General features: G+C 60.7%; 2 protein-coding genes across 2 annotated transcripts; one reads left to right on the forward strand and one right to left on the reverse strand.

The window, feature by feature from the left end:
* The first annotated feature begins 16770 nt into the window (after positions 1-16770).
* Positions 16771-18390, forward strand: LAMTOR4 (late endosomal/lysosomal adaptor, MAPK and MTOR activator 4). The gene is made up of 4 exons (XM_075727525.1): positions 16771-16790; positions 17405-17485; positions 17758-17875; positions 18237-18390. The coding sequence occupies exons 1-4, from the start codon at positions 16788-16790 to the stop codon at positions 18332-18334; spliced, it is 300 nt and encodes a 99-aa protein (XP_075583640.1). The 5' UTR covers positions 16771-16787; the 3' UTR covers positions 18335-18390.
* A 985-nt stretch (positions 18391-19375) lies between these two features.
* Positions 19376-24707, reverse strand: TRAPPC14 (trafficking protein particle complex subunit 14). The gene is given in 15 exon segments (XM_075727524.1): positions 19376-19529; positions 20239-20432; positions 20516-20670; positions 20943-21106; positions 21396-21478; positions 21843-21863; positions 21865-21994; positions 22218-22335; positions 22688-22774; positions 22849-22981; positions 23408-23503; positions 24299-24322; positions 24324-24356; positions 24359-24514; positions 24516-24707. Coding segments are annotated over 15 exon segments (1740 nt in total).
* Between the last annotated feature and the right edge of the window lie 869 nt (positions 24708-25576).

A 25576-nucleotide genomic window follows, 5' to 3' on the forward strand; every position in this document is an offset into this window, starting at 1 on the left:
TTGAGGCTAGGCAAGGGCAGATGGCCAGAGCGCGTTTGGTTGCGAAAGCGATGGCAAGGGAAGGGGAGGACCGGCACGAGCTCTTTAAGCTGTAGGCCTCTGGTGTGGGAGAACTTGGTGGATGATTGTACTATTGGGAGCTGGTGCGTGCCGAGAGTGAGATTGAGCTTGGGAATGTTTCAAGGGCTGACGGCCAGAGTGTGTGTTTGGCTGCGAAAGCGCTGCCAAGGCAAGTTGAGGAATAGCAAGAGCTCTTTACCCGCAGGCCTGAGTCGTAGGAGAATCGCTGGAAATTTGCACCACTGTGGAGGTGGCGTAAGCCTGGAGCGAGAGTGAGCTTGAGAATGCGTGTTGGGAGTGCTGGGAGGCGGCGAGCGCAGAAGCCGCAGTGTTGGTGTGGCTGCGAAAGCGATGGCAAGGGCAGGCGAGGACCAGCAAAGAGCTCTCAGCCCTGACGCGCAGAGTGTGGCAGAAATTGCTGGGCGTTTGGGGTTTGGGAGCTGGTCTGTACCGAGAGTGAGAAGGAGCTTGCGAAATGTGTGTTAGCTTTGGGAGTGCTGGGAGGCAAGGCGAGGGCAGACGGCCCCAGTGTGTTTGGCTGTGAAAGCGCTGTCAAGGGAAGGTGAGGATCAGGCAACAGCCCTAAGGCTTAGAGCTACAGTGTGGGCGACATTGGTGGATGATTGCGCTTTGGGAGCTGGTCTGTGCCTGGCGTGCGAGTGGGCCCGGAGCATATGTCTGTATTGGCGCTGCTTTGAGGCTAGGCAAGGGCAGATGGCCAGAGCGCGTTTGGTTGCGAAAGCGATGGCAAGGGAAGGGGAGGACCGGCACGAGCTCTTTAAGCTGTAGGCCTCTGGTGTGGGAGAACTTGGTGGATGATTGTACTATTGGGAGCTGGTGCGTGCCGAGAGTGAGATTGAGCTTGGGAATGTTTCAAGGGCTGACGGCCAGAGTGTGTGTTTGGCTGCGAAAGCGCTGCCAAGGCAAGTTGAGGAATAGCAAGAGCTCTTTACCCGCAGGCCTGAGTCGTAGGAGAATCGCTGGAAATTTGCACCACTGTGGAGGTGGCGTAAGCCTGGAGCGAGAGTGAGCTTGAGAATGCGTGTTGGGAGTGCTGGGAGGCGGCGAGCGCAGAAGCCGCAGTGTTGGTGTGGCTGCGAAAGCGATGGCAAGGGCAGGCGAGGACCAGCAAAGAGCTCTCAGCCCTGACGCGCAGAGTGTGGCAGAAATTGCTGGGCGTTTGCGGTTTGGGAGCTGGTCTGTACCGAGAGTGAGAAGGAGCTTGCGAAATGTGTGTTAGCTTTGGGAGTGCTGGGAGGCAAGGCGAGGGCAGACGGCCCCAGTGTGTTTGGCTGTGAAAGCGCTGTCAAGGGAAGGTGAGGATCAGGCAACAGCCCTAAGGCTTAGAGCTACAGTGTGGGCGACATTGGTGGATGATTGCGCTTTGGGAGCTGGTCTGTGCCTGGCGTGCGAGTGGGCCCGGAGCATATGTCTGTATTGGCACTGCTTTGAGGCTAGGCAAGGGCAGATGGCCAGAGCGCGTTTGGTTGCGAAAGCGATGGCAAGGGAAGGGGAGGACCGGCACGAGCTCTTTAAGCTGTAGGCCTCTGGTGTGGGAGAACTTGGTGGATGATTGTACTATTGGGAGCTGGTGCGTGCCGAGAGTGAGATTGAGCTTGGGAATGTTTCAAGGGCTGACGGCCAGAGTGTGTGTTTGGCTGCGAAAGCGCTGCCAAGGCAAGTTGAGGAATAGCAAGAGCTCTTTACCCGCAGGCCTGAGTCGTAGGAGAATCGCTGGAAATTTGCACCACTGTGGAGGTGGCGTAAGCCTGGAGCGAGAGTGAGCTTGAGAATGCGTGTTGGGAGTGCTGGGAGGCGGCGAGCGCAGAAGCCGCAGTGTTGGTGTGGCTGCGAAAGCGATGGCAAGGGCAGGCGAGGACCAGCAAAGAGCTCTCAGCCCTGACGCGCAGAGTGTGGCAGAAATTGCTGGGCGTTTGCGGTTTGGGAGCTGGTCTGTACCGAGAGTGAGAAGGAGCTTGCGAAATGTGTGTTAGCTTTGGGAGTGCTGGGAGGCAAGGCGAGGGCAGACGGCCCCAGTGTGTTTGGCTGTGAAAGCGCTGTCAAGGGAAGGTGAGGATCAGGCAACAGCCCTAAGGCTTAGAGCTACAGTGTGGGCGACATTGGTGGATGATTGCGCTTTGGGAGCTGGTCTGTGCCTGGCGTGCGAGTGGGCCCGGAGCATATGTCTGTATTGGCGCTGCTTTGAGGCTAGGCAAGGGCAGATGGCCAGAGCGCGTTTGGTTGCGAAAGCGATGGCAAGGGAAGGGGAGGACCGGCACGAGCTCTTTAAGCTGTAGGCCTCTGGTGTGGGAGAACTTGGTGGATGATTGTACTATTGGGAGCTGGTGCGTGCCGAGAGTGAGATTGAGCTTGGGAATGTTTCAAGGGCTGACGGCCAGAGTGTGTGTTTGGCTGCGAAAGCGCTGCCAAGGCAAGTTGAGGAATAGCAAGAGCTCTTTACCCGCAGGCCTGAGTCGTAGGAGAATCGCTGGAAATTTGCACCACTGTGGAGGTGGCGTAAGCCTGGAGCGAGAGTGAGCTTGAGAATGCGTGTTGGGAGTGCTGGGAGGCGGCGAGCGCAGAAGCCGCAGTGTTGGTGTGGCTGCGAAAGCGATGGCAAGGGCAGGCGAGGACCAGCAAAGAGCTCTCAGCCCTGACGCGCAGAGTGTGGCAGAAATTGCTGGGCGTTTGGGGTTTGGGAGCTGGTCTGTACCGAGAGTGAGAAGGAGCTTGCGAAATGTGTGTTAGCTTTGGGAGTGCTGGGAGGCAAGGCGAGGGCAGACGGCCCCAGTGTGTTTGGCTGTGAAAGCGCTGTCAAGGGAAGGTGAGGATCAGGCAACAGCCCTAAGGCTTAGAGCTACAGTGTGGGCGACATTGGTGGATGATTGCGCTTTGGGAGCTGGTCTGTGCCTGGCGTGCGAGTGGGCCCGGAGCATATGTCTGTATTGGCACTGCTTTGAGGCTAGGCAAGGGCAGATGGCCAGAGCGCGTTTGGTTGCGAAAGCGATGGCAAGGGAAGGGGAGGACCGGCACGAGCTCTTTAAGCTGTAGGCCTCTGGTGTGGGAGAACTTGGTGGATGATTGTACTATTGGGAGCTGGTGCGTGCCGAGAGTGAGATTGAGCTTGGGAATGTTTCAAGGGCTGACGGCCAGAGTGTGTGTTTGGCTGCGAAAGCGCTGCCAAGGCAAGTTGAGGAATAGCAAGAGCTCTTTACCCGCAGGCCTGAGTCGTAGGAGAATCGCTGGAAATTTGCACCACTGTGGAGGTGGCGTAAGCCTGGAGCGAGAGTGAGCTTGAGAATGCGTGTTGGGAGTGCTGGGAGGCGGCGAGCGCAGAAGCCGCAGTGTTGGTGTGGCTGCGAAAGCGATGGCAAGGGCAGGCGAGGACCAGCAAAGAGCTCTCAGCCCTGACGCGCAGAGTGTGGCAGAAATTGCTGGGCGTTTGCGGTTTGGGAGCTGGTCTGTACCGAGAGTGAGAAGGAGCTTGCGAAATGTGTGTTAGCTTTGGGAGTGCTGGGAGGCAAGGCGAGGGCAGACGGCCCCAGTGTGTTTGGCTGTGAAAGCGCTGTCAAGGGAAGGTGAGGATCAGGCAACAGCCCTAAGGCTTAGAGCTACAGTGTGGGCGACATTGGTGGATGATTGCGCTTTGGGAGCTGGTCTGTGCCTGGCGTGCGAGTGGGCCCGGAGCATATGTCTGTATTGGCACTGCTTTGAGGCTAGGCAAGGGCAGATGGCCAGAGCGCGTTTGGTTGCGAAAGCGATGGCAAGGGAAGGGGAGGACCGGCACGAGCTCTTTAAGCTGTAGGCCTCTGGTGTGGGAGAACTTGGTGGATGATTGTACTATTGGGAGCTGGTGCGTGCCGAGAGTGAGATTGAGCTTGGGAATGTTTCAAGGGCTGACGGCCAGAGTGTGTGTTTGGCTGCGAAAGCGCTGCCAAGGCAAGTTGAGGAATAGCAAGAGCTCTTTACCCGCAGGCCTGAGTCGTAGGAGAATCGCTGGAAATTTGCACCACTGTGGAGGTGGCGTAAGCCTGGAGCGAGAGTGAGCTTGAGAATGCGTGTTGGGAGTGCTGGGAGGCGGCGAGCGCAGAAGCCGCAGTGTTGGTGTGGCTGCGAAAGCGATGGCAAGGGCAGGCGAGGACCAGCAAAGAGCTCTCAGCCCTGACGCGCAGAGTGTGGCAGAAATTGCTGGGCGTTTGCGGTTTGGGAGCTGGTCTGTACCGAGAGTGAGAAGGAGCTTGCGAAATGTGTGTTAGCTTTGGGAGTGCTGGGAGGCAAGGCGAGGGCAGACGGCCCCAGTGTGTTTGGCTGTGAAAGCGCTGTCAAGGGAAGGTGAGGATCAGGCAACAGCCCTAAGGCTTAGAGCTACAGTGTGGGCGACATTGGTGGATGATTGCGCTTTGGGAGCTGGTCTGTGCCTGGCGTGCGAGTGGGCCCGGAGCATATGTCTGTATTGGCGCTGCTTTGAGGCTAGGCAAGGGCAGATGGCCAGAGCGCGTTTGGTTGCGAAAGCGATGGCAAGGGAAGGGGAGGACCGGCACGAGCTCTTTAAGCTGTAGGCCTCTGGTGTGGGAGAACTTGGTGGATGATTGTACTATTGGGAGCTGGTGCGTGCCGAGAGTGAGATTGAGCTTGGGAATGTTTCAAGGGCTGACGGCCAGAGTGTGTGTTTGGCTGCGAAAGCGCTGCCAAGGCAAGTTGAGGAATAGCAAGAGCTCTTTACCCGCAGGCCTGAGTCGTAGGAGAATCGCTGGAAATTTGCACCACTGTGGAGGTGGCGTAAGCCTGGAGCGAGAGTGAGCTTGAGAATGCGTGTTGGGAGTGCTGGGAGGCGGCGAGCGCAGAAGCCGCAGTGTTGGTGTGGCTGCGAAAGCGATGGCAAGGGCAGGCGAGGACCAGCAAAGAGCTCTCAGCCCTGACGCGCAGAGTGTGGCAGAAATTGCTGGGCGTTTGGGGTTTGGGAGCTGGTCTGTACCGAGAGTGAGAAGGAGCTTGCGAAATGTGTGTTAGCTTTGGGAGTGCTGGGAGGCAAGGCGAGGGCAGACGGCCCCAGTGTGTTTGGCTGTGAAAGCGCTGTCAAGGGAAGGTGAGGATCAGGCAACAGCCCTAAGGCTTAGAGCTACAGTGTGGGCGACATTGGTGGATGATTGCGCTTTGGGAGCTGGTCTGTGCCTGGCGTGCGAGTGGGCCCGGAGCATATGTCTGTATTGGCGCTGCTTTGAGGCTAGGCAAGGGCAGATGGCCAGAGCGCGTTTGGTTGCGAAAGCGATGGCAAGGGAAGGGGAGGACCGGCACGAGCTCTTTAAGCTGTAGGCCTCTGGTGTGGGAGAACTTGGTGGATGATTGTACTATTGGGAGCTGGTGCGTGCCGAGAGTGAGATTGAGCTTGGGAATGTTTCAAGGGCTGACGGCCAGAGTGTGTGTTTGGCTGCGAAAGCGCTGCCAAGGCAAGTTGAGGAATAGCAAGAGCTCTTTACCCGCAGGCCTGAGTCGTAGGAGAATCGCTGGAAATTTGCACCACTGTGGAGGTGGCGTAAGCCTGGAGCGAGAGTGAGCTTGAGAATGCGTGTTGGGAGTGCTGGGAGGCGGCGAGCGCAGAAGCCGCAGTGTTGGTGTGGCTGCGAAAGCGATGGCAAGGGCAGGCGAGGACCAGCAAAGAGCTCTCAGCCCTGACGCGCAGAGTGTGGCAGAAATTGCTGGGCGTTTGGGGTTTGGGAGCTGGTCTGTACCGAGAGTGAGAAGGAGCTTGCGAAATGTGTGTTAGCTTTGGGAGTGCTGGGAGGCAAGGCGAGGGCAGACGGCCCCAGTGTGTTTGGCTGTGAAAGCGCTGTCAAGGGAAGGTGAGGATCAGGCAACAGCCCTAAGGCTTAGAGCTACAGTGTGGGCGACATTGGTGGATGATTGCGCTTTGGGAGCTGGTCTGTGCCTGGCGTGCGAGTGGGCCCGGAGCATATGTCTGTATTGGCACTGCTTTGAGGCTAGGCAAGGGCAGATGGCCAGAGCGCGTTTGGTTGCGAAAGCGATGGCAAGGGAAGGGGAGGACCGGCACGAGCTCTTTAAGCTGTAGGCCTCTGGTGTGGGAGAACTTGGTGGATGATTGTACTATTGGGAGCTGGTGCGTGCCGAGAGTGAGATTGAGCTTGGGAATGTTTCAAGGGCTGACGGCCAGAGTGTGTGTTTGGCTGCGAAAGCGCTGCCAAGGCAAGTTGAGGAATAGCAAGAGCTCTTTACCCGCAGGCCTGAGTCGTAGGAGAATCGCTGGAAATTTGCACCACTGTGGAGGTGGCGTAAGCCTGGAGCGAGAGTGAGCTTGAGAATGCGTGTTGGGAGTGCTGGGAGGCGGCGAGCGCAGAAGCCGCAGTGTTGGTGTGGCTGCGAAAGCGATGGCAAGGGCAGGCGAGGACCAGCAAAGAGCTCTCAGCCCTGACGCGCAGAGTGTGGCAGAAATTGCTGGGCGTTTGGGGTTTGGGAGCTGGTCTGTACCGAGAGTGAGAAGGAGCTTGCGAAATGTGTGTTAGCTTTGGGAGTGCTGGGAGGCAAGGCGAGGGCAGACGGCCCCAGTGTGTTTGGCTGTGAAAGCGCTGTCAAGGGAAGGTGAGGATCAGGCAACAGCCCTAAGGCTTAGAGCTACAGTGTGGGCGACATTGGTGGATGATTGCGCTTTGGGAGCTGGTCTGTGCCTGGCGTGCGAGTGGGCCCGGAGCATATGTCTGTATTGGCACTGCTTTGAGGCTAGGCAAGGGCAGATGGCCAGAGCGCGTTTGGTTGCGAAAGCGATGGCAAGGGAAGGGGAGGACCGGCACGAGCTCTTTAAGCTGTAGGCCTCTGGTGTGGGAGAACTTGGTGGATGATTGTACTATTGGGAGCTGGTGCGTGCCGAGAGTGAGATTGAGCTTGGGAATGTTTCAAGGGCTGACGGCCAGAGTGTGTGTTTGGCTGCGAAAGCGCTGCCAAGGCAAGTTGAGGAATAGCAAGAGCTCTTTACCCGCAGGCCTGAGTCGTAGGAGAATCGCTGGAAATTTGCACCACTGTGGAGGTGGCGTAAGCCTGGAGCGAGAGTGAGCTTGAGAATGCGTGTTGGGAGTGCTGGGAGGCGGCGAGCGCAGAAGCCGCAGTGTTGGTGTGGCTGCGAAAGCGATGGCAAGGGCAGGCGAGGACCAGCAAAGAGCTCTCAGCCCTGACGCGCAGAGTGTGGCAGAAATTGCTGGGCGTTTGCGGTTTGGGAGCTGGTCTGTACCGAGAGTGAGAAGGAGCTTGCGAAATGTGTGTTAGCTTTGGGAGTGCTGGGAGGCAAGGCGAGGGCAGACGGCCCCAGTGTGTTTGGCTGTGAAAGCGCTGTCAAGGGAAGGTGAGGATCAGGCAACAGCCCTAAGGCTTAGAGCTACAGTGTGGGCGACATTGGTGGATGATTGCGCTTTGGGAGCTGGTCTGTGCCTGGCGTGCGAGTGGGCCCGGAGCATATGTCTGTATTGGCACTGCTTTGAGGCTAGGCAAGGGCAGATGGCCAGAGCGCGTTTGGTTGCGAAAGCGATGGCAAGGGAAGGGGAGGAACAGCAACAGCTCAGCCCTCGGACCTGTGGTGTAGTAGAAATTCATGAAAATTTGCATTTTTTAGGTGGTCTTGGTAGAGAGTGTCCCGACTGTCACACCTCCTGCTGCTCTGGTGAGTGCCGCTCAACTGTCTAAACCTTCCCCTCTGACAATCAGCAGTCTGTTGGAAGAGAAGGTAAGTTTTATCTCAGCTTATGCACTGATTCTTGTATTTTCGTAGAGCTTATTTTCCAACTGTTTGCATTTGTTCACAAGGGCTTCCAGGATCCTGTACAAAGGCAGCCACCATTAGCAAGTCTTCTGGGCCTGTGGTGGTGCATTCCCCCCCACCCCCTTATTCCTCTTTCTCTTCAACGGCTTTACCATCTCAGGAATTCCAGGCCACTGCTTTTGTGTAGCGAATTAGTTGGTTAAGCACCCCTTAATTGTACCAGAAACTCCTACATGGCTGGAGCAGAGAGCGGCCCTGTCCTTATCAAAATCTTTGTATTATGGCTAACAAGGGGAGCAAGAACAAACAGCTACCCCAGACATCCTTGGAACAGGGTGCTATCATCGTTACTGGAATTCCAGCAACTACCAATCCGAATTGTGGCTCAGATGGAAATTTACTGGTGATTAAAGTCAATCATCTCACAATCCTATAAATGGCACTCCTGAGGCAGGCCCTTTGAGCTCTCCTGGACTGCTGCGGGCTGCACCAGCATCTCCCTCTGATCGAAATGCCTCTCAGAGTCAGCGAAACTAGCAGACTCCAAAAGTCTGCTGCAACCAGAACGCCATTGCCAGAGATCGACAACGGAGCCTGGGCTGAAATTCTTCACTCCTCGAGACTCTACTCTATCTCGTTGAGGTATGCCAAGGCATTAGACATTAGTATTTCACTAAACTCGAGGGGAATTTTAACAGGTATACCATTTTCATATATGCATTCATATTTGTGGTATGCATGCATGAATCAACTTAAGTAGTCTGTAGATGCATGATTTAATTTCAGAAGGAGTCTTATACTGCTGCATTATTCTTATAGCATTACTCTCATAAACCGTTGACCAAGTCTGAGACCAAGATTGGGCCCAGCCGCACCTAGGCTCCTCTCTGAGAAGGAGTTTAGAAAGCAAGGGGGTCCATTCTGAACCTTGTGACTCAACGGGAGGGTCCCCCTTATCCCCTACATACGCAATCCCTTTATGAATCATTCCAACTCAGTGTGATTTAATTTTCCTTTATGCGCTTCCATGTAGTAATAGAGTGAACCTTACCATCTTTGAATCTGTACCTAAGTCACTGTTTTGATCAATTTTGTCTAATCACTTTGTTAATCACTGATGACTGAGTGCTATTAAAATATTACAATCAAATCCTGTGATTCGCTACAAGTAAATTCTAACTGTTACTAAATCAAACTGTGTGAAGTCACTCATTCATAGTAATTGACATAATCAGCAGAATTCACAAACCTGTATTCCTGACAGGGCCCCCAAGGACAACCAATGGCCACAGCTGGTAAGTAACTACAAGTTTAGGATTTCTTTAAAAAAATTATCTTCAGAACAAGTGGATGGGATTTTTTTTCTTTTTTGTCTCCCCACTCCAAAAGGTCATCCAGTGAGAGCCAGAACAATTTGCTCAGCAGGTGGCAGAGCAGGCTGGGAACTGTGAGTATTCTACAGAAATTCAACAGATGACCACTTGTAACCTGTTAAACGAGGCCGTAACACATGACTTGTACAGCAGCTGGTTTATAATGAACTGAGTATGCACAGATAGCAGTGGAGGATGGAAAAGAGGGCTCTGAAAAATGAACGCTTTTTTGAAGAAAACATAATTACATGTAAAACTTAAATATAATTAAGGCATCAGATGGAAAGCCACCCTTTTGATCACTGCCTGAGTAGGGCTGAAGACATTGACTTCCCAGTAGAAATCAGCCTCCAACTTTTTTTTTTAACAACTTAGTTGATACTGATTGAGCAAATTGTTGGAAAAGTCAACGCTGCTATTTTATGACAAATTTGAATTTCTTCAGTTCAGCCATCTCAAATAACCAGGATGCTTTCTCTCAGTTGGAGAGAGAGGAGTCTGTTTTATCTATCATTGCAGCGTCAAGTGAGTCCTTCCTTTTGGTATGTATTTGTTATAGATAGAGTGGGAGGGTGCATTTATAAAATCTATAAGAAGATAAATCAAACCAAACCCCAGGATGCGTCCCACAGATTGTCTAAAATCTCACATTCAGTAAGCAAGAAAATAGCAATTCAGGGACAAGAACAGGCCAAATACATCACCATGAGGCAACAACACAGGAAGCATACGTGGAAGAAGTCAGAAGTAGTCTGAGAGAGGATTAGTTCCTATCTGCGCAGTACTTTCAAGATGAGCAGTGTATTAAGTGTTTTAAGTATTAAGTGCGTCGAGGGGTGGCAGAGGAGCGGTGGGCACGTGGCCCATGGGAGACGGGAGCCTCTCTGAAGCATGGGCAGCCTCCATCCACAGTCACAAAGCTGAGTGTAAGGAGAGAACACTGAGGGAACTGCTGGGGCTGAGGATGTAGAAGGCAAGTATGAGGATCCAGAAATGAGTGTAGTCTCAAATGAACAGAAAGCAAGGAGAAAAAGGCTTAAGTTGAGAACAAGAAGTGCTTGCCACCATGCTCCCGCTTCATTTGCTTTCCTCTTTAAAATGAGGGCGGAGCGTTACAAACAGTGACACGTGTTTTGGGGTTTCTTTAGAAGTTCAAATCAAGAAGGCCCGCACAGTGAATGTACCCAAAGGACTCAGGCCCCCAGCACTGCCAGCATCAACACCAGTCTTTGTGCCTGTGCCTCCCCCTCCCTCGTCTCCTCCAGCACCCATGCGCTTCCTCTTCCATCGGGGCCACCACCACCACAGCTTCCTCCTCAGTTTCCACCTGGTCAGCCTCCATCTGCTGGCTACACCGTCCCCCCCTCCAGGATATCCCCCCATTCCTGCAAACAGGTCACCAGCCTGGGTACCAACAGCAGTACCGAGGGCTCCCTCAAACACCATCCCAACGACACAAACACCTCCTTTATAGAGTCATAGAATCATTTAGGTTGGAGAAGACCTTTAAGATCATCGAGTCCAACCATTAACCTAACACTGCCAAGTCCTCCACTAAACCGTGTCCACTTCAGAGGAGGGATGTGAGAGAAATTGTCTTCATTTCCTCTTTTGTTTATCTCCTGTGGATACACGGAGAGATTTTGACCTGGACTGCAAACTGGTGGCTTTTGCTAGTATTTTGTTGACATTGTTGAATTTTTCTTAGCAATTAAAAGATCAGGCTTGTTTGTAAGGAAATCTTAAACTGGTGAAGGAATTTGAGAGGATGAATGATGCCAATGCACATACGCGGAATAATGTGCAATGGTTCTTTAAAAAATAATAAAAGAAAAACTTGTGAAGAAAAAACTCAGGGTAGCTGATGTTTTCTATCCCCCAAAATCACTTGGGCAGGAGTCTGATAGGTCACTCTCAGTCATGCTGTCAGTATCTTTCCTAGAGTAATGGCATCGAGTGACATTCCTAGCGGCTGAGTTTAGAAGCTTTTAGATAGGATTTGTGTTGAAATGCAGTCACTGTCCTTGGTTAGAGCTAGAGGTAGGTGCCAAATGTTGCTAGGACATCTGGGTAGAAGGGCTGATGAAATAGTCCTGTAGGTAGGATTGCAGTACAAGTATTTTGCATCCTGTACAACTTGCCAAATAAGGAGTGAAGTTAAAGAGTCTCAGCTGGCATTTTAAAATTGAGCTTTACTGTCTTCAGGCTAAATCACGTTTTCTTGATGGTTTGCACTGCACGGGAGCTGTTAAGATTTGCTCTTTTTGCATCTTACTGCAACCAAAATGATTTGCACTTCATGTAGTCGTGGAGGAGTGAAAAATGTGCCCCTTCCTGTGCCAGCAGAGGCCAGCATGCACCACCTGAAACCAATCAACAGCTGCGGTAGTTCATGGGATAGAAGTGAGTGGAAGTAGCCTTACCCTTCCTGGATCTTTCCACACAAGCAAAGCAGCAGCTGTTGTGTCTTGTAAGCAGAAACTCTTACATGTCATCAAGTTCTTCACTTTGCAGTAGCGTCATGTCAGCAGCTGAAAGAAGCTTTGACGTAAGCATAAGGAGAGGAAAAAGAAACGCAAAGCAAACTTGGGAGGAAAAAAATTGGGGAGAATGATTGTTTTGAATTAACTTCATATTTTTGTGTGTGTTGTGGTTTTTTTTAAGGTCCAAGTCTCCCTGTAGTGATGGTTATCACCGTTCAAGGTCAAGGTCACCCCCATACAGAAGATCCCATTCACGGCCAAGGTCTCCCGTATTTAGAGGCCATTCTACCACTAAACGGACTATGCCTCAAAGGGAAGGATAAAGGCAGCATTTTAACAGACACATACAAGTTCCACCATATGACAGGGAAGCTCACTATGGCAGATCTGTTGACTTCAGAGATCCATTTGAAAAGGAAAGATACAGCACATGGGAAAGGTACTATCGAGAACAGTATGAGAAGTTTTACAAGGGCTGTGCTGTTGGTGCTCAAGCTCCACCTCCAGTAAAGAGAGAGAACTTTTCTCCAGATAGGTTTGGTCCACCTGGGACCAGACGAGACAATTGGCCATATGCTCGGGGACATAGGGAGCATTATCCTGGTGGGCAGAGCCACCAAAATTGTAATAGACCTGGAAATTACCCTGAAAAACCTTCTGCAAGAGAGAGCCATGGCATCAAAGATCCTACAAAATCCAAAGAGAAGGAGGTAGAAAATCCACTGGGAGATGGCAAAAGGAACAATCACAAAAAACACCGGAAGAGAAGAAAAGGGGGTGAGAATGAAGGACTTCCCAATTCTCCTAAGACAGTATAATAAAACCAGCTAAAGCTTTCTAAGAGAAGGTGGGTGGGAGCATGAAAAATCTCCTCCAATGGAACCTCCTGTGGAAAAAGAGAAATATGAGTAGCCAAAGACAGAGAATGTTAAAACATCTTCCTCTTAAAAGGCTGAGAATATTTTGATACTATCCCATAAAGAGTAGTTCCCACTTTGAGAAGACAGAAGGGGAGTACCTTATCAGCCTCAATGTAATGTTGCAAAATTACTTATCTTCAAGAACACAAAGAAGCAGCACTTCAGAAACTATTTGCCATGTTTGATCCATTTTGTTAATTTTGTGTTGGAAAATGACACAGTTTTTGCATAACAATTTAATTTCCTGTAAGTTATGGACATTTCAGGGGAATTTGCAACAGCCAAACTAGAAGTGTTTCTGGAACATGGACAATCACATGGCTGTTTTTCTCTTTGTTTACTAGCACATGTATAAACACAAATCACACGTTCATAAAGTTAACATTCTTTTAGAATCATGTATGCCCTGGCACGTCTGTATGACATTTCTAAAGCAGCATCTTACCATAAGCTAACATCAAATGAAGTCTAAAATCAAATGAAAAAAAAAGGAAAAATCCTGGAGTGGGAGGGAAGACGTAGTGTTAGTTAGAACTAAATAAAGTAAATGAAAGACAAAGCAAAAACATTCTCTTCTTGTTTGCTCTGACCGTACCTGATTTTTGCAGTTTTACACATGGTTCTTATGCCTTTCCAGCATTCAGGTACAACACGATTTGACTGATTGCTAAGTAAACACACACACACGAGGCTACTGTTTTGCAAAGCAACTCTAATCACGTGGCGTTGTCACGCATCTGCTTCCTTCTTGACCCAGACGTCCCTGGAGCGGGTCTTGCTGCAGTTCCTTGTCTCTGCTGCCAGGGCAGGGGAGGGTTTCCCAGAGGTGCGGGAGGGGCTGGGATGCTGGTGTGATCTGAGCAGGGCAGGGGTGTCCTTTGTTCTTCGGGGTGGGGGCTGCCCTCCTCCTCCTTGCAGAGAGCTGGGGTCATGGGGCACGCTGGCTGAACCGTGGCTGCGCAGCATACAGTGTCAGCTCGATGTATCTTAAGAAAGGTCAGACCAGTTCATATTCCAAAGACTATGTTGTGGTTTAACCCCAGTCGGCAACTAAGCAGCATGCAGCCACGCGCTCACTCCCCCTGCCCCAGTGGGATGGGGGACAGAATCGGAAGAGTAAGAGTGAGGAAACTCCTGGGCTGTGATAAGAACAGTTTAATTGAAATAAAATAAAGTAAAATACTAGTAGTAATAATGTCAATATAATAATAATAGTAATAATAATATACGAAGCAAGTGATGCACAATGCAATTGCTCACCACCCAACGACCGATGCCCAGCCCGTCCCCGAGCAGCGATCGCTGCCCCCCAGCCAAGCTCCCCCACTTTCTATACTGAGCATGACGCCCTATGGTATGGAACAGCCCTCCAGCCAGTTTGGGTCAGCTCTCCTGGCTCTGCCCCCTCACAGCTTCTTCTGCACCTGGCAGAGCATGGCAAGCGGAAAAGTCCTTGCCTGGCATAAGCAGTACTGAGCAACAACTAAACCATCAGGGTGTTATCAGCATTCTTCTCCTACTAAATCCAAAACACAGCACTATGCCTGCTACTAGGGAGAAAATTAACTCTAGCCCAGCCAAAACCAAGACACCTAGTCAGGAGAAATGCCCCCGCTGGGACTGGAGGGAAATGAGAGGTGCCGGGGCAGGAGGGACTGTGGGGCACGCAACGGCTGGGGCAAACCCCAGCTGGGCAGGGGCAAAAATAACTGCTCCAAGTGGGGCAGGGACGGGTAGAATGACATGCCCCATGGGGGGCCAGGGGCACAAAGAGATGCCCTGAGCTGGACAGGGACAAAACCAAATGCCCCATACAGGACAGGGGCAAAACTAGCCACCCCAATTTGGGCAGGAGCACAAAAGGCCACCTGAGCAGGGCCAGAGTACATCCAGGCACCCTGTGTGGGGAAGGGGCAACATGAGCCTCCGCAAGCAAACGAGGGGAAAAACCCAGCCGTCCTGAGAGGGACCTGATGAAAGCAAGCCCCGTGAGCAAGGCTGTAGGCAAATGGGATGCCTCAAGCAAAATATAGAAAGAGAAAAGCCTCCCCGAGTGGAGCAAGGGCAAAGCTAACTGCCCTGAGCTGAGCAGGAGCACAGCTAACTGCCCCAAGCAGGGCTGGCGAAAACCAGATGACGCCAGTGGGGCGAGGGCCAAAGCAGCCAGGTCAAGTGGGGCAGGAATAACAACCAGCTGCCGTGTCGGGGCAGGAGCAATGCTCACTGCCCTCCCAGCGAGTCAAGGAGTTAAACCTGATGCTAAAGAGCTGTCCACGAATGTTTTTCAGAGCTGCAGGGTGAGAGAGCAGCCGGCTGGGGGCCTGGAGCCAGCCAAGGTCAACCCAGGGCAGCTGCTGAAGGGGTTTCTTCGGTAGCGCTACTTCAGAGTCAGCCTGTGGCTGCATCTTGGGGGGCAGATACAATTCATTGCAAAGGAGCCTGTAAGAGCCCAGGTGCTTTGCTACACGAGTCCCATGGACAAAGTCCTGTACCTAGGAAGAGTGGAAAAGAAACCCTCAGCAACCGGAACATGCCGGCCAAAGCTGTGAGCAGGCACGCTTACAGCCCTGGCCAGGTTTGCATTCATCCGGCTGGTGCGGCTCGGGGAAGAGGTGGGAGCTCTGCGGTGGACGAACAGCCCTTCGCCAGCAGCACATGGGGAAGGCCAGCGGCTGCCGGCTGCGGGAGGCGCCCGGGCCGTGGCAGACGCCCTGGTGCAGCCCCATGTCACAAAGGGTCGGTGATGCGGCACCCGCCTGGCGCTTGTGACCTCACCTGGCCAGGGCTTGGCATCCTGAGCAGCCGGCCAGCGAAAGCTAGTTGGGCTGAGCTGGCCTTCGGGATAACTTGGCTCATTCCTTTGCTACTTGCGTGCCTACTTTTTTCCAACCATTTCTTGTTTCTTGTCAGCTGTCCCGCCCGTGCCCCCCCAGCTCCCCGTGCCCCCCCAGCTCCTCTGAGCCCCCCCCAGCTCCTCGTGCCCCCCCCCCACGGGCCAGGACATGGGGCAGGGTGAGGGCATGGGGCAGGGTGGGGGGCACAGGCCAGGACACGGGTCAGGGTGGGGGGCACAGGGTCGGGGGGGGCACGGGCCGGGACACGGGGTCACGGTGGGGGCATGGGACAGGGTGGGGGGCACAGGGTCAGGGTCGGGGCACGGGCCAGGACACGGGGTCAGGGTGGGGGGCACAGGGGCAGGGCACGGGGTCAGGGTGGGGGGCACAGGGTCAGGGCACGGGGTCAGGGTGGGGAGCACAGGGGCAGGGTGGGGGGCACAGGGTCGGGGCACGGGGTCAGGGTGGGGGGCACAGGGGCAGGGTGGGGGGCACAGGGTCGGGGCACGGGGTCAGGATGGGGGGCACAGGGTCAGGGCACGGGGTCAGGATGGAGGGCACAGGGGCAGGGGGGGGCACAGGGTCAGGGCACGGGGTCAGGGTGGGGGGCACAGGGTCGGGGCACGGGGTCACGGTGGGGGGCACAGGGTCAGGGCACGGGGTCAGGGTGGGGGGCACAGGGGAAGGGTGGGGGGCACAGGGTTGCGGCACGGGGTCAGGATGGAGGGCACAGGGGCAGGGGGGGCACAGGGTCAGGGCACGGGGTCAGGGTGGGGGGCACAGGGGTGGGGGGGGCACAGGGTCAGGGTGGGGGATACGGGGTCAGGGGCGGGGGCACAGGGTCAGGGCACAGGGTCAGGGTGGGGGTACAGGGTCGGGGCACAGGGTCAGGGTGGGGGGCACAGGGTCAGGGCACGGGGGTCGGGGGGGGCACAGGGGCAGGGGGTCACGGGGCGGGGGGGGGGCACAGAGGATGGGGCTCAGCGCATCCCTCCGAGCCCCCGACTCCCCCGGGGGGGGTGCAGCCCCCGGCTCCCCCCGGTGGCGCCACCGCCCCCCCGATGCTGACGCTCCGCCCTCCCCCAGGCCGCGGGCCCCGCCCCGCCGCGGCGGGACCAATAGGAGCGGCGGGGTTCCCGAGGAGGGCATGGTCTGCGGATGGGCGGGGACCCTGTATGCAAATAGAAGCGCTCCGGCCACGCCCTCCCTCACCCACGTGCTTTCCCAGCCGGCTCCCATTGGCACAGAGCCGCGAGAGGCGGGGCGGGCCGGTGACAGGCAGAAGGCTGCGCCAATGGGACGGCGGGGCGGGCGCAGGGGGCGGGGCGAGGCGGTCAGGTGACCGGAGCGGCGCCATGGTGAGCGTCGGGAGAAACCGGGAGCGGGGGGGGGGGGGGGGGGGGGGGGGGCTGGCGGGGACCGGGCGCCTTGGGGCACCGCGGGGTGCGGGGCCGGGGTGCGGGGCGGGGGCGTGGGGGGCTGCGGGGGAGCAGGGCCGGGGGTGCGGAGAAGCGGGGGTGCGGGCCGGAGGTGCGGGGCGGGGGCGTGGGGGCCTGGGTGGGAGGCCGGGGGTGCGGAGAAGCGGGGGCGTGGGGGCTGGGGGGCCGGGGGCGTGGAGAAGCGGGGGGTGCGGGGCCGGGGGTGCGGAGAAGCGGGGGTGCGGGGCCGGGGGTGCAGAAAAGTGGGGGGTGTGGGGCTGGGGGTGCGGGGGCGTGGGGCCAGGGGGTGCGGAGAAGCGGGGCCAGGGGCCGGGGGGTGCAGAGAAGCAGGGGCACGGGGCTGGGGGTGCGGGGCCGGGAGTGCAGAGAAGCGGGGGGCGTGGGGCTGTGGGTGCGGAGAAGCGGGGGCACGGGGCCGGGGTGCAGAAAAGTGGGGGCGTGGGGCTGGGGGTGCGGTGGCATGGGGCCGGGGCACGGAGAAGCAGGGGGCCCTGCGCGGTGCGGGCTGACGGGGCCCCCCCCGCTGCCCCCAGACCACGGCGCTGACCCAGGGGCTGGAGCGCATCCCGGCCCAGCTGGGCTACCTGGTCATCAGCGACGGGGCCGTGCTGGCGGTGAGGGCGGCGGCACGGGTGGGCTGCCGGGGCGGTGGGGGGCACCTGGGGGCGGTGGGGGGCACCCAGGGGCGCGGGAGGGACGCGAGGTACCAGGAGGCACCGGGATGCTGGGGCGGGGGGGGGGACGACACCGGGCCCGGGGTGGGAAGGGGCAGCCGGATACCAGGTGGGAGCTCGGGGACGGGCACCCCATTATCTGGGCACGGGGAGGGGGCGGCTCAGACGCCCGGATCTCACCGATGCTGCCCCCCCACGCTGCCCCCCCCCAGTCGTCAGGCGACCTGGAGAACGATGAGCAGACAGCCGCCATCCTCTCGGAGCTGGTGGCCACGGCTTGCGGGCTGCGGCTTCAGCGCGGCCACGACCCGCCCTTCAAGCGCCTCTCGGGTGAGTGTGGGGTGGCCCTGACCCCCGCGCCGCCCCCAGGGCCGAGACAGCGTCCCCCAAACTGTCCCCCAGGGCGGTGCTGGTGGCCCCAACGCAGTCCCCGCAGCTGGGCGTGAGCGCTGCGCTCTCCCCGATGCTGGCACTGCCGTCCCCAGGGTTTTAGGGGTGACCCCACCTTATCCCCCCCGAGTCGTGGTGGCCCGGCTGTCCCTAGGGCGGCCGTCACCCTCACGCTGCCGGCGGCCCCGCAGCGCCCAGAGCGGCCCCCGACCACCGCGCTGTCCCCACGGCAGCGTCCCCGCATGGCGGCAGTGCCCCCGGTGTCCTTGGGGCGTCCCCCGCGCTCACCGTGTCCCCGCAGTGGTGTTCGGAGAACACTCCCTCCTCGTCACCGTCTCTGGGCAGAAGCTCTTCGTGGTGAAGCGGCAGAACCACGTCCAGGAGCCCGTTGCCGTCTGAAAATGCGTCTCCGCCGTCGTCAAGAGGGGTGACGCTCCCCCTCATCCCCTGTCCCCAGGGCCTCAGGGAGGCGGGGGGGGACACCGGCTCCGCTGTCCCTGCTGGCCCCAGGGCCCCGCAGCAACACCCACTCGTGTCCCCGTCACCTCGAGGGCCTTGGGGACTGGTCCTCCACATCCCCGCAGTCCCCAAGGCCACCCCGGTGGTCCCCTGCGCGCCTCATGCAGCGTCACCCCCCCCCCCGCGCACGCTGTCCCTCCCTCGAGGCAATAAATTATGTCCCGGTTCCTCCATCTGGCTTCTTTGGGGGGGATACAGCTCCACTCGGGCCAGCACGGGGCGAGACGGGGCCCTCGGCTAGGAGAGGGGGGCACAGTGCCCTTGGGGGGCCCCCGCTCCCCCCCCCAGCGACATCCCGAGTCGCCCCAGCATCCCCTGCCCTCTCCCAGTGACAGACTTGTCCCCGCGTCCAGGCCAGCGCTTTATTGGCACGCGTATGCAGACACACACACAAAGATAGCAGCCAGCACGGAGACAAATAAATAACGGGGGAGCGGAGGTGCCACCCGTATCGGGAGGCACGGAGACATCCCCGTCCCTGGCGCGGGGGGTGGCAGCGCGGGACCCGTTTGGCTCCGCGCCCCGGCGACGGGTCCCGGTGTCCCCCACGTCCCCAGGGACAGGTCCCGGTCCCTTGTTCCCCCCCATCCCTCCCTCCCCAAAAGCAGCCGAATGGAAGGCAACACAGGAAGCCGAAGGGGTGTAAACAGCGCTGGGACCAGCCGCAGGACGTCCCCCCAGCTTCCCCCGAGCCACCCCCGTCCCCGGAGCATTGTCACCCCCCCCAGGCTGGGGACAGACCCCCTGTCCCCGTTGGTTCCCCCATGGCACGTTCCAGTCCGGTCCCAGAAGCAGCAGGTTCATCCCCTGGGGGCGCAGGCCCCCCCATGTTGCCGTTCCCCACCCCCCCCAAAGCTTGTCCCCTTCCAGCGCAAACCTCCAGGACGCAGCAGGATGCAGCCATTGTACCCGAGGTCCCCGTCACTTGACGGGCTCCACGACCAGCACCTTGCACTCCCGTTTGGCGATCTTGTCCAGGGACAGCACCGTCTTCTCGGGGGGCAGGTAGAGGGGCCGCCCCACAGGGGAGCCCACCGGCGGGGTGATGGCACGCCGCTCCATCACACTGCCTGACCTGGGGCGGGGGGAGGTAAGGGGGGCTGCCCGGGCTCCCCATGGGGCTGGCCGTCCCCTCCCCGTGTCCCCGTGGGGCTGGCTGTCCCCTCCCCATCCGTGTCCCCGTGGGACTGGCCATCCCCCTGTGGGACTGGCCGTCCCCTCCCCATCCGTGTCCCCATGGGGGCTGGCCATCCTCCCCTGTGTCCCCGTGGGGCTGGCCGTCCCCTCCCCATCCGTGTCCCCATGGGGCTGGCCATCCTCCCGTGTGTCCCCGTGGGGCTGGCCGTCCCCTCCCCATCCGTGTCCCCATGGGGCTGGCTGTCCCCTCCCCATCCATGTCCCCATGGGGCTGGCCATCCTCCCCTGTGTCCCCGTGGGGCTGGCCGTCCCCTCCCCGTGTCCCCGTGGGGCTGGCCATCTCCTCCCCATCCGTGTCCCTGTGGGGCTGGCCGTCCCCTCTCCATGGGGCTGGCCGTCCCCCCCCCCATCTTCTCCCCCTGAAGCTGTCTCCAGCCCCGCGTCCTCCCCCGTCTCCTCCCTGTCCCAGGGGTGCCCCAGCCCCGTCCTGCCTGTCCCCCCCACCACGTCACCCTCCCGCGTGCCCCCACAACCCTGCGCCGATCCCACCGCCGGGCCCCTCCGGTTCCAGGTGTCCCTTGCGACGCAGCCCCAGGCACCCTGCCCCGTCCCATTCCCCTGCCAGGTCCCCGCTGTCCCCCCCGTACCTCATGAGGTGGCTGCGGGACGGCTGCTGGTGGGAGAAGGACTGGGACCGGCCCAGCCCGGCCTGGTGCCGCTCCACCAGGTCCCGCACGGCCGGGCTGCTGGGGCTGCTCTTGCGCGACACGGGCCGGGCCTCGGGCGGCGGGTTGGCCACGCTGGCCGTGAACTGCAGCTTCAGCTTCATGTGCTGGGACAGCTGGGGACAGACAGGGGATGCGGTGACGCCGGGCCAGGCCCCAGGGCAGGCTCCGGGGGACCCCGGCGGCCGGGTGGCCTCACCTCGAAGAGGCCGGCCCGCAGCGCCTGGAAGGCCACGCGGATGGTGAGGGCGCTGCCTTTGCGTGAGTAGCCCAGGTTGTTGAGCGGCGTGTGGCACACGATGGCATCCAGCGCCGCCTGCGTGGCCCGGCGCTCCTCCCCGGAGAGCTTCTTCCCTGCGGGGACCATGAGTGCAGCGGGGACAGGACCGCTGGCCCCTGCCCGGCCACCTCCAGCCCCTCCTGGCCACCTCCAGCCCCTCCTGGCCACGACTGTCCCCTCCTGGCCACCACCGTCCCCTCCTGGCCACCACCGTCCCCTCCTGGCCTCCCCGCATCTCCGCCCTTCCCTCACCCCATCTGTCCCCTCTTAGCTACACCCAGAGGCACCCCCGGCCCCTCGGATCCCCTCCCCACCCTCTCGGTCCCCTGCCAGACCCCGTCCCCACCGGCCGTAGCGGTCTCAGGCGTCCAGACGAGACGCACGGCCAGGAAATCCTGGAGGTCGTTGAGCAGGGTGTAGGTGACGGTGAAGCGTTGCCGGGCCCGCACCGGGGACTCGCAGGCAGCCGTCATCACGAAGCGCGGCCGCTCCAGGCGGATGCTCGGCAGCCTGGGGGGTGGCGGGAGGGGGACTGAAGTGGGGACGGCCCCCAGGAGCCACGGGGACGCGGGATTAGCAACATAGGGCAGCCCTGCGGGAGCGCTGAGGATACGGGGACAGGGCCATGGAGATGGCCACGCAGCAGCCCCAGGATGTCAGTTTGTGGCGCAAGCAGGGGCAGGGGGATCTCTGCGTCCCCCTCCTTGGGGCAGGAGGACCTGGGGGTCCCTCCCGGCTCAGGGACAGGGCACATGGAGGACCGACAGGGCACATGGAGGACCCTCGGGGCGGCTCTCACCGGTAATGCGTGTAGATGCTGCTGGTGAAGGGCAGTTTCGGTGTCGACCACTGGATCACGGCCACCAGCGGGACCTCCAAGCCCTGGGTGGGAGGACAACGAGTCAGAGATGTCCCCGTCATCACCGCTCCCAGCAGGGACAGTCCCCAACATCCCCGCGTCCCCCTCGGCTCCCTGGCAAGGACTGTCCCCCACAGCGAGGACGGTGGCCCCCGCCGTCCCAGCCAGGGCGGTCTCCGCTGCGCCGAGGGAGGACAAGGACCCCCGGACAAGGCCAGCATCCCCCAGGCCACCAACGGGGACCTGGCCCTGATCCTGGCCCAGACGTCTGCCAACTAGGACGCTCCCTGCCCAGGATGTCCCCCAGTGTCCCCTCGTGCCCGGCCTCGGAGCGGTCACCCCCAGCGTCCCCCCCCAGCCCCGAGGGTCCCCCCGGTGTCCCCTCACCTCCTTGGCGTCCTCAGGGGGTCCTCTCGGGCGCCTGGAGCTGGAAGAGGAAGTTGTGCTCCTCGAGGGCGCTGAGGGCGCAGGGACAGGCCGAGCCGGTGCCAGCCACGTGGCAGAAGGCACCCACGGGCACCTCGCCCGAGTGGTGGCTGCGGGACGGGGCGTGGGGACAGCTCAGCGACATGCGGGGACCCGCGCTGCCAGCCCGGGGCTGCCAGCGTCCCCCCAGGGCTTCCCCGGGGGCGGGCCAGGGACACGGCGCAGCCCCGTCCTGAGGAAAATGAGGGGCCCCGGGGGGTCTGGGAAACGGCGCGGCCATCCCCCCCCCCCAGCCCCAGGGACGGACCCCCAGCTGTCCCCCCCGCGCTCACCAGAACGTCATCGACCAGCAGCACGGAGCCGTCGGGCATGACGGGCAAGTAACTGGCGTTGAAGTTGGGCAGGATCTGCACGTCCCACAGCGAGATCTCCTCCTGGGACCAGCCGTTGAGCACTGGGGGACGGGGACACCGGGGGACGGGGACATCAGGGGACAGGGACACCGGGGGACGGGGACATCAGGAGTCCCGTCACAGCCCCAACCAGCCCACATCACGTCCTCCCCTGCCCCGCATCCTCCATTCTGGCACGGACACCCCCCAGACCCCCGTCCCCACCCCAGCCGCCCCCGGGGACCCCCCATCCCCACCCGTGGAACCCCCATCCCCACCCCTGGAACCCCCGGGGACCCCCATCCCCACCCCCAGCCACCCCTGGGACCCCCGTCCCCACCCCTGGAACCCCCGTCCCCACCCCAGCCACCCCCGGGGACCCCCATCTCCATGCCACCGCCCCGTCCCCCTCACCTTTGAGCACGGTGAGGTACTTCCCGCACACGGTGAGCTGGCGGCATCGCACCACGGGCGGAGGCAGCACCGTCAGCAGGGTGCTCACTGCGGGGACGGAGGCGGTCAGGGGACGCGGGGCGCGGGGGACGCGGGGACGCGGGGCGCGGGGACGCTCCTACCCTGCGCCTTGAAGGCTCCCTGCTCCTGGCGGAAGATGTGTGCAGGCGCCCGCGTCTGCAGCAGGCTCAGGTACCCGCCGCCCTCCTGCAGCTCGGGCGGCTCCGTGTCCCTTTTCCACACCGTCACCACAATCTGGGGACGGTGGGGACACGGGTCGCAGCTGGCCCGGGTCCAGCCCCAAGCTCCCCCTCTGTCCCCACGGCTCCTTCTGTCCCCCACGCCTGTCCCAAGTGGCTTTCGTGGACCCGGAGAGGGGGAAGCAGGGCCGGATCCCGCTCCCCATCCCGTGTCACTACACTGTCCCCAAGGTCCCTGCGTTGTGACCAAGGAAGGGCCCCTCCTGTCCCCAAATTCCACTTTGCTTTCGATGGACCCAGAACCAGGACCAGGGCTAGATCCCTGTGCCAGCTCTATGGTCCCACTGTCCCCATGATCCTGTCCCCAATGACTGCACATTGTCCCCAAGCTCCCCTCCTGCCCCCAAGGTCCCCATGCTGTCCCCAAAATCCCCACGCTGCCTCTGAGGTCCCCTCCCATCCTCGAGGTCCCCGAAGTCACCTTGGCCTTGACGGTGCCAGGCGGCAGCTTGTCGAGGGAGATGGTCAGGGGAAAGATGACCTCGTCCGTGGACACGATGGGGTCCTCCACCGGGATCTGGGGACACAGCGGGGCTCAGCGCCACGGTGGCCCTCAGCCCCATCCCCCTCCACGTCCCCCGTGTCCTCCCCCACTCCTTGTCCCCCACTTGTCCCCACATCCCCTCGTCCCCCCACGTCCCCCCTCCGTCCCCCGTATCCCCACATCCCCTCGTCCCCCACGTCCCCCTCCGTCCCCCCGTATCCCCTCATCCCCTCGTCCCCCACGTCCCCCTCCGTCCCCCGTATCCCCACATCCCCTCGTCCCCCTCCATCCCCCATATCCCCACATCCCCTGTGTCCCCCACGTCCCCCCTCCATCCCCCGTGTCCCCACATCCCCTTGTCCCCCACGTCCCCCTCCGTCCCCCGTATCCCCACATCCCCTTGTCCCCCACGTCCCCCTCCGTCCCCCGTATCCCCACATCCCCTCGTCCCCCACATCCCCCTCCATCCCCCGTATCCCCACATCCCCTTGTCCCCCACGTCCCCCTCCGTCCCCCGTATCCCCACATCCCCTCGTCCCCCACATCCCCCTCCATCCCCCTGTATCCCCACATCCCCTTGTCCCCCCACGTCCCCCTCCGTCCCCCGTATCCCCACATCCCCTCGTCCCCCACGTCCCCCCTCCGTCCCCCATATCCCCACATCCCCTTGTCCCCCACGTCCCCCTCCGTCCCCCACATCCCCCTCCGTCCCCCACATCCCCATGTCCCCTGTGTCCCCTTGTCCCCCCCAAATCCTCCCTCGACCCCGTGTCCCCCCCCCCGCCTCCTCCTTGCCCCCATGTCCCCCCTCCGGTCCCCGTCACCCACCCCGGCGGCGGGGCGCCCGGGGGGGGCCCTGGCTGTGCGTCAGCAGGGCCCGGCAAGTCCCCTGAAGACGGTGGGCTCCGGCGAGGCCCCGCTCCCGGTACCGTCCCCGGTGCCATCCGTGTCCGCATCCCCGTCCCGGTCCCCGCCGGCCTCGGTGCCACCGGGGCTGACGCTGGCCAGGGCGGCCAACGAGGCAGCCAGCTCGGCCCAGGGCGGCCCGGCCGGGCCCGGTGCCGGTGCCGCTGCCGGGGCGGCAGCGGAGCACCAGGAGGAACCGCACGGTCTCGCCCAGGTAGAGGTGGTTGCGGCGGGGCAGCGCCCGGTACCGGCCCGGTTCTCCCGACAGCAGCTCCCGCGCCGCGAACGGCACCGCCGGGAAGTACATGAAGTAATCGCACTGCGACTCCATGGGCACCGGCCCCGGGGCCGGGGGGGCGGCTAAGGACCGGGGGAACCGGGGATCGTAGGAGCAAGGGCTGCGGCGGGGGCGTGCCGGAGCCTAGCCGCACCGGGGGGGGGGGGCGGGGTCCCGGGGGCGATGCCGGGGCACCAGCGGGTCCCGGGCCAGGGGAAAGCCCGGAGAGAGGGGCCCGGGGCGGGGGGATGCCGGGTCTGACCGGGCGTGCCCGGAGGGTATCCGGGAGCCGGGCCGGGGGAGGTGCCGGGAGCGGGCCGGGGGCTCCCGGGGCCGGGGGAGGTGCCGGGAGCGGGCCGGGGGGGCTCCCGGGGCCGGGGACGGGACGGGACGGAGCCGGTGCCGGTGCCGGGCCGGGGGGCTCCGGGGCCGGGGGACGGGACGGGACGGGACGGGGCCGGGACGGGGGCTCCCGGGGCCGGGGGAGGTGCTGGGGGAGGTGCCGGGGCCGGGCCGGGGGCTCCCGGGGCCGGGGGAGGTGCCGGGGGGCTCCCGGGGCCGGGGGACGGGACGGGCCGGGGACGGGACGGGGGCTCCCGGGGCCGCGTCCGGCTCCGCTCGGCGCTGCCGGAGCGAGCGGGCGCGGCTGGGCGGGCCGCGCGCAGGTGACAGCACCGAGCTCCGAGCGCCCGGGCCCGGTCGAGCAGCCGAGCGCCGAGCGCATCGATGCCCCGCCTCCCGCACGGGGAGCACTCGCAGGCCCCCCCCCCTCCGCGGGGGGGCGGGACTTCCTCTCCTGCCGCGTCACGTCCATTCCCTCCGCGGGGGCAGGACGACTCCGCCGAGTGACTGGCAGCCGAAGCACCCAATCAGCGGCCTGATTCCAGTCTTTATTGCCATAGTGACCACAAAGCGAGCCTTGA

Source organism: Pelecanus crispus, unplaced genomic scaffold (assembly GCF_030463565.1).
Source record: "Pelecanus crispus isolate bPelCri1 unplaced genomic scaffold, bPelCri1.pri SCAFFOLD_97, whole genome shotgun sequence".
NCBI lineage: Eukaryota > Metazoa > Chordata > Aves > Pelecaniformes > Pelecanidae > Pelecanus > Pelecanus crispus.

Coding starts and splice junctions, on each gene's coding strand:
- LAMTOR4 (XM_075727525.1), top strand. Junction 17,486..17,757: donor GCGACGGGGCCGTGCTGGCG/GTGAGGGCGGCG, acceptor GCCCCCCCCCAG/TCGTCAGGCGACCTGGAGAA. Junction 17,876..18,236: donor GCCCTTCAAGCGCCTCTCGG/GTGAGTGTGGGG, acceptor GTGTCCCCGCAG/TGGTGTTCGGAGAACACTCC.